At 35.1% G+C, this 10,304-nt stretch overlaps 1 protein-coding gene across 1 annotated transcript in view; it reads right to left on the reverse strand.

The window, feature by feature from the left end:
• Positions 1 to 763: 763 nt before the first annotated feature.
• PLOD2 (procollagen-lysine,2-oxoglutarate 5-dioxygenase 2) overlaps positions 764 to 10,304 on the reverse strand; it is a 55,324-nt gene continuing 45,783 nt past the window's right edge. The window contains exons 12-20 of the mRNA XM_026087032.1: positions 9,928 to 10,053; positions 8,537 to 8,678; positions 7,239 to 7,301; positions 5,522 to 5,635; positions 5,044 to 5,109; positions 4,530 to 4,634; positions 3,449 to 3,595; positions 3,105 to 3,230; positions 764 to 1,992 (exon numbers count right to left, since the gene is read on the reverse strand). Coding sequence (XP_025942817.1) covers positions 1,837 to 1,992; positions 3,105 to 3,230; positions 3,449 to 3,595; positions 4,530 to 4,634; positions 5,044 to 5,109; positions 5,522 to 5,635; positions 7,239 to 7,301; positions 8,537 to 8,678; positions 9,928 to 10,053 — 1,045 coding nt within the window. The 3' untranslated portion in view covers positions 764 to 1,836. The remainder of the gene's footprint in view (positions 1,993 to 3,104; positions 3,231 to 3,448; positions 3,596 to 4,529; positions 4,635 to 5,043; positions 5,110 to 5,521; positions 5,636 to 7,238; positions 7,302 to 8,536; positions 8,679 to 9,927; positions 10,054 to 10,304) is intronic.

Here is a 10,304-nt window from a genome sequence, read left to right on the forward strand (position 1 = left end):
GGCTGCTTTCATTCTGAGGGCCTGAAGATTTTCTCAGCTGCAACGTTTGCCGAAGCCCAGGCAGAGAAGAGAGGGGACTATCCACAGAGGAAGCTCACTAAGACAGGGCTGTTTCAAGCGTGGAAATAAAGTCGGGATAAATTTATCAGTCTGAATATACTGACCTGAAATGGAGGAAAGTTGACAAAGTAAAGAGAAATGAAAAGAAAAAACAAAGCATTTCTTGTGAAAAGCCATTCCCTTCCAAACCAGCCCACTTTACTACAGTATTAAAAGTGCTACATTTTGATGTATCTGCTTTAAGCCCAGTTACTCCCTAAGTCTCAAAACAACAGAACAGGAAAATAAGCAAACCTGTTTATTTTGGATAAAAATAATCCTTAAATTCTTTCACAATCTTTTAGCTCTGAATAAAGCTTCTGTTTAGGAAAAGCAATTTAAAGCTCCTTCAAATATTAGCAGGTGGAAAGTGATCTACTGTTCAGACCACCAAAGAACCTCTGCTATACAGGAAAGGAAGGTTGGCGCAGAAGATGAGCAGCGTGCCTCTTGCTGCCGGCACTCGTAATGCAATGCGAGTTTTTGTGCATAGGCACAAATTCACAAAAGAAAATATCAGCAGCAAACCAAAATAAGGTGAAAATGGGTAACACGAAGAGAAACTATTACCAATTGAAATATATCCACAATTCCTTTTTAAATTATTTGTTGGTAAATATAATCTCTACAAGGACAACAGCAATATGCAGAAAAGCTACCTGAGGCAGTCAAGTAAAACCTGTTGTATTAATTTAAAATTACCCTTTATTTTTCACAAGTTTTTCCAACACAGTGTGCATTTTGGCACGGTTGACTTTGAGTTAGTYTGCTTCAAGTTTCTTTAAATTACAAACAGTAGATACAGTAGGAATATTTTAAACGGATTTCTTTAAAATAAATCGCAAGTCGAAACCCTTAGTTTTAAAAGAGAGACTTCCACAATTTCACTTTCCTGATACAAAATTCAAGTAATTTTAAATAAGAGTAGAAAATTGTCTTTATAAAACATCCTGATATTAAAATTTACCAGTGTTCTGAAAATAAACATCAGATTTCCAGTATCAGTTGGGTGCAATTACATATTTAGAAAAATAACTCATTTAAAATGAAGGACACTTGGTGAAGAAAAGTGAATTTTTAACACGATGAGTTCTGAAAACAAATGATAAAAATATTTTTTTCTTAGCTTAATTATATAATCATTAGTCCATCTCTGCAATGAATTTATTTTTCTTCTAAAGTTGCACATTTTGGTATTTCAAATGAATTAAAAAGAAAGGCTACTGAGATGTTCCATTAAGTATATACCCGCATATGGAATTATTGCTTAACCCCAACAACTGTATATGAGATTCACTTGATAGTGTTTTTATGCTGTGGTTTTTTAAATGGCTGTTATCAAAAATACATACCGCGCAACTTTAGCTGTGTCACTTTACTGAATAAAAACCACAATACTTTTTTCAAATAATTTTGTATCTAGCATTTTCTTGCAACAAACGGATTTATTATAAAATGCTTTTTCCTCCTTACCCATTCTTTAAGACAGCAGAATGGAAAAATAAGCAGGACACGTTTACTTCGTGACTCAAGGCTCAGAGCAGATATTGAAAAATCTCCAACAATTTAAAAGCATTTTTCCTTTTTTTTCCCCCCATTCTTTTAGTCAAAAGTAATCTTGATGTCTAGGAGCAGTTACTTAAAGTTTCTTTTATCACCATCTTCTGGAAGAAAACTATAAATAAATGTTTATGTAAAGAATCAAACACTGACACTGAAGAGGGCAAAAAAATAAAATTAAGGATCAATAAATGATACTGCAATGTATCTTGTGCCATTTAAGATAGGAAGTCCTTCGTGTAAATGAGTCAGTCTTCCAGGGTGCATGAAACTCCATCCTTTCCTGGGGGACTCAATGGAACAGTTGTACCTAAGAAATTTGCATCCACCTCCCTGTAACAAAAGATTAAAAGAAAGATCTTTTACTTTTCATTATACTTGAATAAGTTCCTTTTCATTTATCCACAACTTAAAATATTTTGCTGTTATTAATAGGCTGTTGACAATAAATAAGTTTTACTATCCATACTAACAAGGTTCCATCTTCAAAGCAATACATAACAGGCATGCATTTACAATAATAGAGATTTCACCTCATTTTGGTTTAGTATTCCCTGTATAACAATTAATTCAAGCAGCAATTCTGACATATATTATTGAACAGCCCTTAGATAACATTACTACAGGTGGTAGCAGAGAGTAGCAAATCATGTTTATAGATCCTGTTCTAAGACAGCATCTCTATCCAGGACAGCATTTAAATAAATCTTAAATGTCTTCCTGGATGTTATTTCCAAACAGAAGCAGTATTTTCTAAAGGAAGAGGTTGAGGAACATACTTATGGGTGTTAATATGAGTGTGAATAACATAGGAGATTCCCTTATAAGCAAAACAGGTCAAGCTGCTCTACTAGTCTAGGCTGGATATTACTGTCACTGTCCCTTCTATCTCCATACTCTGGGGGTTGTTTTATTTGAACCAATTAATAGCAAAGCAGGAAATAATATATCTCAGAAAAAATAAATAAAAATATGGTTGAATATTTTGTTTCTGTGGCTGAACTAAAACAGGAGTCAGTTGAAAAAGCAATTTTGTAAAAAGAAGCCGCTGTGGTCAACTTAGGGCTATATGAAATAACTAAAAAAAACCCTTGTTTTTCACAATAAAAAAAAATGAAGCATTTCTAAAATGTCAAAAGTGAAACAGTTCATATGTCCAAAGTTTTCCTTCCATACCCAGCCCCCCACCACTTTTGGCTTCCATCAAAATGATTTGCCTAATCCAGCCTGATTGCATTAATAGTTTTGGACCCTGCAATCTGCAAGTGAGCAAATTTAGCATCTGTCAAAACATACAGAGCAATAATATATTTCAATCTCTACTGCACATCTTTTCCTCTTCCACGTGGTCTTTAAGTATATCCATTTGGGGTCTAGTGTGGAAACAAATGTTATACACTCAAAAAAAGAGATGTTTTATTGCAATAAGTAAGTTGCAGACTTACTTGAAAGTCCTCTCCTACTTTGTTGAGAGCAATGTTGATTGTGAACGTAGAGGAGTCATGATGAGGTCTGAGTGAACGTTGTCTGTCAGGGCTATATTTTACAACAAAATTCAGTAAAGCATACCCCTGAAACAAAATATACAGTCAGACTTCAACACATGAACTTCCAAGTCACACATGGGGGTTTTGTTCATCAGAGCTGAGTTAACAAAACAACATTTATTTGCAATTATTGGCATGTTGCACATAAACTCACCAACTCAACAGTATAGAATATATTTGATAAAATACTTAGAATTAGTCATTCCATGCAGTAATTGCCTGCAATAATATTAAACACATACCTTCGTATAATAGCCGGCAAAGACTTTTAGTGTTACTGGTGCAATGAACTCTCTTATGAAATGCAGCCATTCATTATCCAGTCCGATTTGCTTCATATGAATATCGTCAGTTGGCACATTTTCATAACCTCCAGAAATACGGCTGTCCTAATGAGAACACCATAAATAGCCTTGAAATATGAGCATGCAATGCTTCTGGCACTTCTACACAGGCTTGTTTGAAATCTGCAGAATCACAAAACTACAACAGAGCTCTGCCTCAGGAGGCACATCTGAGCTAGCTGCACATTTATTTCCCAGCTAGCTGCTGGGAAAAAAAAAAAAGCTGAAGTAACAAGAAAAAGAAACTGAAAGATTTTAGAAAGTCAATATTTGCATGTGTTGCCCATATATAAGGACTTCATGAAGGTAAGCCTGAGTTAGATAATAGTTTTAATGACTGTGATATAAAAATAACTAAGCAACTCAAGTTATATCAGATCAACAGAATACAGGCCTTCAGCTTGCTATGGCAATAAATATTCTAAAATAATGTAAAGATAAAAGTATGTTAGAAAAGGCTCTTTGGAGGCTCCTCCCTGCAGTGAAGTCGCGATGGCTGTAATTTATCTCATTTCCAGGACATGGAGTTTGTGAATATGACACACCTTCCTGTTAGGACTCTGATTTTAGCAACAGTTAATGAACATTTTGAATTTTGTGCAAACATGAACACAATAGCTCATTACATTTGTGAGCGACTGTTTAGAGGGACAAGTCTGACAAATTAGTACAGAAGAGATAAAGGAGTAAAACTTCTCTAAACAATTATGAACAGCTATCCGTTGTGGATCTGCAGTGCTATGGGACCTGCACTGCTGTTGGTGTCCGAATTCGCTGGTTCAAGGTTAACTGAGGAATGTCTCCAAATCTGCTGAACAACAAACTATGTGGTAGACAAAATAAAGCATTTTATACTGCAGAACAGATGTCTTAGATCATTAGAAATTGTTGGAATGCTGGAATTGTAGTACACTATGACTTACTAGTGTAAATTTACACTCTTAATAAAAACATCTTCTTTATACAGGCTGACACTTACTTGGTGTTTTCCACCAGACCACTGTCCAAAATGTTCCATTTCTTCTACCAATTCATCACAGGCAGTCTCGGAAAATATGGGAAACCAAAACACATCCGGACATGGCTATTAAAAAACAAACAAAAAAACCCAAACAACGTTCATTTCTTTCAGTAGAGATTAAGTTATTACTGCTACCTTTTATTTTCAACTGCTAAAAAAGCTCATGCCAAGGGCCTCTTCACTTTTCTGAGTCACTAAAGAATATCAGTTATTCTGTTCTGAATCATAATCCAGATATATCTAAATAATTAAATTTTTTCTTGATCTACAACATGTTGTGGATGGAAATACATTTTGGACTTCTCTCATCTGATTTTCAGAAGTGCAAAAGTTCGGCTCTGCTCCAAACCTCAAAAGGTGTACAGCCACAGACCAAAAGAGCATTACTGTATGCCAATTTATTATTAGTCAGTCCCACAAATTATATAAGACAATAACTCTTTGTCTTTCTCTAACAATACTTATAACCTACCTGTTCTACTATATTATCAGTGAAGATCTTGGAGTAGTTGGGATTTATATAGGTCTCCTTCCAGTCCTGAAAAGAATAATTTTGATATATTAAAATCTCATTTGTTCCACTTTAAAGTGATAGAAAAATAAATTCACATTCTATTCATTTGCTCTACAGAAAGTATGAGAAAATTAAACATTTCTCATATCCCTAAATGAACTGGATTCCACCATCTCAAAAACATGAGACCTGTTACATTAGGGCCATATCTCCAACTCCTTACTCAGGTCATCAGTTGGTTTGTTGATATGATACATTTTCATTGGCTTAAGTGGGTGGTAGAGAGCAACTTTTAGTACATGATCAGTATTTACTGCATAATAAAAACATAGATGTTCTCCAGGAAAAGGCTATAAAATCCTAAGTCCTTTACAACAGAAACCTTAACATAGTTTTTAAAATAAAATAATTCTTTCATGAATAATTAGATGCATACCACAGGATTTTCAAATATCTGCCAGAGGTCATTGTTGTAATGGGAGGTATTGTAATTGGCTGTAGAAATAAGTCTTCCAAATTCATGTCTGTTGGTAATGTACATGAAAACACCCTATACCAAACAGAAAAAATGCCATTAGCAAAATTGTCTATCTCAGTAAAAATGACATTTAAAAAAAGTTTGTGAGTTTGTTTATGCCTGCACTTGTTTTATTAAAGATCACACACTTGTACATACATATTATACCTATGAGTTGTTCATTTTTACTTCCAAGTATCTTAAATCTTCAAATGGTTGATTCTAATCAGTCTAGTGCTAGTACTTTTTTTTTTAACATATAAACACTTAGTTAAATTCATTTTCTAGGCAAATTAACCAAAATATATGTTGTTCATAATGCAAAACCACCTACACTTAAAGAAAGGAAATATATATATTTTTCCCCCCCATAAAACCTAAAGCAGACCACACTAAGTGTTTAACATACTGGAAGTACCTGCTCTCATACTGAAAACACTCATACAAGAAAATCATCATCTAAGGTTTAGTTTCCAATCAAATGCTGAAAGAATGAGCTAACAGAGAAAGGGCTAATGGAAATCAGAACAAGAAATATGTTTCACAGTATTAACTACATGATCCTTCTGGTGAATCAGCCTGAAATAAAAAGATATTGGCAAATACAACACACAATAAGATTCAGACCAGGGTACAAAATAGCTGAGCACTTGAAGTGTGCTCCCCTAAGCAAATATTGCAAAATATGTGCAAAATATTAAGTGTGCTGTGATATGGCTCTATTATCAAGCTATTAACAGAAGATATTAAGAGAACTCTTGATTAGAAATAATAGCAGAAAATACTTTATTTTTAAAGAAGAAATTTAGTTTGTTTTTATTTTACTATTTTTCAGACCAAAACCTCATTTTAGAATTGTTTGTGACTTTTAGATTTGCAGCAGATGAACGCATTTCCATTTGGGCGTTTTGTTACTTTTATCTATGCTTCTGTCTGAAAAAGAGTTAAATTGTCAGAATGATAGTGATTATGTTAAACATATGCCCATTTTTGGGCCCTAACCAAATCATTAAGTAGCTGCAGCAGGGAGAAAAAGGAGGGTTCAGGAGAAGAAAAACAGCTTTAAATGACACTGATTTCACACCTGCCCTATGTGGTCTCCGGGCCTGGTTTACCTGCTAGCGATTTGAGTTTTATTCTATTTTATACCACTGTAAGTCTTGAGGAGATGGGGGAAAATCCATTTGTACAAAAAAATCCTTTGAAAAGTTTATCCTCTTGGGAAATATGCCAGAACGTTTGGATTAAATCCATGTACTTGGAGTGAGAAGCAACTTTGCTGCACACATGATCATCACTTACAGTCAAGGCCCCCCTCCTTCCTTTCTTGGACTGCTGAACCAGTTTTAGCTACTCATGCACAGATCACCAGATGCTTACGCTCATACATTTCAAAACGTGGACCTGAACTTAGGAAGCACTGAGAAATTTCCCTGAGGGAACGACAAGCCTCTCTAAGTTTTGGGCTGGTCGTGAAGAACGTGTCCCTGGTGAAAACTTGAACTTTAGAAGACTGAAGAGAAAGCTAGCGCAGTATTTTGCTGAGAGTAAGTGAACAGAGGAGAAGGATCTTCCTGTGGTAGAATAATACTGCATGTAATAATAACTAATGAATAAAAAATAAATAAAGCAACACCTTTGGGGGTCTGAGCATATGGAATGTTTCCGAAGAAGGGGAGTCTTTTTCCCTTTGTAAAGTCTAAAATGAAGGAGAATCATCACATCAGTTGACTGATACAAAGTCTCTTTCTCTTTGTCCAAGTACTATTAGATTTCCACAGTTACGTTAGGGAAATAGCAGCCTTTGACCAAAAGCTGATATGCCTTTACAGACAACATGCATCTCCAAGCAAAGCTCATAATGTACATGTCAAAGCTGTTTTCACCAGCCCCTTCTTATCTGCTGCAATACAAAAACAAGCAAGTACCAGACCATCTTGCAGCACAGACTGAGAAAGAGAAAAAGAGAAGGCAATTTTCTGATGAGCCACAGAGTCAGATTAGTTTAACGAGCACATGGGAAGCGCAGGTTTGCAATAACTGATGCTGCAAAGGTTTGAATACAAGAGAATTTGACTGGGATGTTCTGAAGAATCAGTACAAACAAAGAAAAACATGCCTTGTTATGAGGGAAAAAAAAAATTAATACTTGCCAACTTTTCTTGTTCAATTCAGCAAAATTATTTTTCAAAGCTATAGTGTCTGGAAATAGGTCTGGTTTAGCTCTTATTTGTTTCTGTGCTGAAACTAGTGTAAATATCAGTAGAAATGTGGATTTACATATTCACATTTTTACAGTACAAATACGTTTTCTCTTATTACTTACAGTTTAATGCAAGTAACAAAAACTTGATACAATTTTAATTGATCTAGAAAATTAATGAGTCCATGCCCCCTAATAAGATTAATACCATTTCATAAATCACTTAGAATTTTTTTTTTAAATCAACATTGTCTGCCATCTAGCTTAAAAATATATCTACTCAGCTATAAAATTGCTAAATATTCCAACTTAGTTTGCTAGAAGTTCCACATTGTATAAAAATGTGGATAGCAGAGAAGCTCTAAATGCATTGATAAATTTAAAGTCATATACAGCAGGGGAAAAGTTGAACTCTCTTTCATCCTATTGAGGTTGTGTCAACAAGCAAGATATTTTGGCCTCAACAGGAATTTTCAGTGTCTTTAAATAAAAAACATCATATAGTCAGTGCACCAATGCACTGACCTGGGAAAAAGCCCCGCTCTCTTCTCAATATTTTAAAGAAATATACCTAAAGCATTCTAATATATCACAAAAATTGGCCAGTACTTTTAATTAGAAATAAAAATACAAAATCCAAGATCAATCAAGTGAAGCAGTCAAGTGTAGCAGGACACAAAGAAGTCTGTGTGTGTTTTATTTAAAAGCAAGCTGTTATAGATACACCTTACCATTTCCCTGGCATTCCTGCAGAGAGCCATATCGGGATCCAACTTATCACGTATAAAGTAGTTTTTCTCTTTCATCTCTGATCTGAGAGTTTGTCCCTTAATTAAATATATATTAGCCATATAAGGAATATTCCAGACTCCTCTGTAAAAAATAATAATAATAATAATAATTTAATCACTGAAGCTGTAATTTGTTGTATATTCTTCTAAATCAGCATCTCTGTATTTGCTGACAAGATAAAGTGAGCTTCAAGGCAATGAAGCTGAAAGGTTTCCAAGACATGTGAAAAACTACAGCTGGACATAAAGGGATCACATCCCAACTGCAGGCATAGGCAGCAATTCAATTTTTATGAAGTATTGTCACGAAAAAAGAAAAAGGTCAAATTCTCTAAAGCAAGTTTTTAGCTACAAATGTGCTTCATGTTTGTATAGTTAAGGCTATCAATCAAATTCCTTTATACTATAGTATTATTCTACACTGCCAGATCGAGAAAATAATTCTGAAACAGATTTTTAGAAGAGTTTAAACACTCTGCTGAGGCTTCACACAGCTGGTCTGACCTCCTCACACAAATACCATTGACCGCAGCAGGCCATATATTTAAGTGAGTTGGGCCAAGATCAACAACTAAGCACTGCTGTTGTACAATGCATGCTTTGCAGATTTTCCTCCTTCCCTGTGCCAAGTCTCCCAAAGCCAAGAGCACATCTTTCAGTGCAATGCAAAAAAGCCAGTCCTATTCAAACGGTCAGTCTGCTTCGGATCTTTTTGTTTTTTCAGCACAAAGAAAAGAAGTCATCACTGCATGTGAAAGTCAAGCTTAGATCAGCTTAAATCACATTAATTTAGGGGAGGGAGTAACTTAAAAGGCTGTGAAACAAAGTATTTCTCAAGAGCCCTGTAGGATGTACCTGAAATAACATACAAGAAGAAACACATTAACAAACAAATTACAGTGGTTGATTAAATACTCTATTTGTCCAGCAAAGACGAAGAAGTACTTACGGCCATTTGATGCATGCAACAATGACTCCTTTTGACTGAGGTTCCTGGGACATAGATAGAAACTATAACCCTTTTGCTTTGCTATTTGTTTTGCCATTTTTTTAATATTACGCACTCAGAGTAATCAGACAGGTACCGGTAATGCCTATGTCCATTACTAATACTAGCTCACTGTGTTAAATACTGTTTTTCTGTTTCAGGCTGTGAATTGGAAACAAAGGGAAAATGAAAGCATATCTATGAAATGGAAAAAGCTAAACAATGTAACTAACATAAGCTCTTCCAAAATAATACAAGACTGTAGGGAAAGGAAGGTAAGAATATGTTGCTAACAACAGTACACGAGTGTCTTGACCTTAAACATTAACCCATGATTACTTACACTCTGTTCCCTTGGAYAATATCAACATAGTCCTCTGATCGAGCATAGTAGCCATCTGGGCTCAAAGCACCCCAGAAATTGGACCAAAGCTTCCCATGCCGAGTTACAAGCGGAGCAATTATCTTTCTGTGAAATGATATTCAATAATAAGAAAACATGAGCTGCAATACTTAGTCTCTATGTCAAACTACACTGGCTTTTCTCACTCTGGTATTTTAACAGCATCGTAATCCAATGACTGTCAAATATTGGAGCAGCAATGCTGACCTTGAGCTGGAAGGAAACTGCATCAAAGCCTCCAGCTGCCCAAGGACAACATCAGTGTAACAGAATCAAAGATCCCTATAAATCAGAGGCAACTGGATTTTCAGTCAATC

Source organism: Apteryx rowi, unplaced genomic scaffold (genome assembly GCF_003343035.1).
Source record: "Apteryx rowi isolate R43461 unplaced genomic scaffold, aptRow1 scaffold_70, whole genome shotgun sequence".
Classification (NCBI taxonomy): Eukaryota; Metazoa; Chordata; class Aves; order Apterygiformes; family Apterygidae; genus Apteryx; species Apteryx rowi.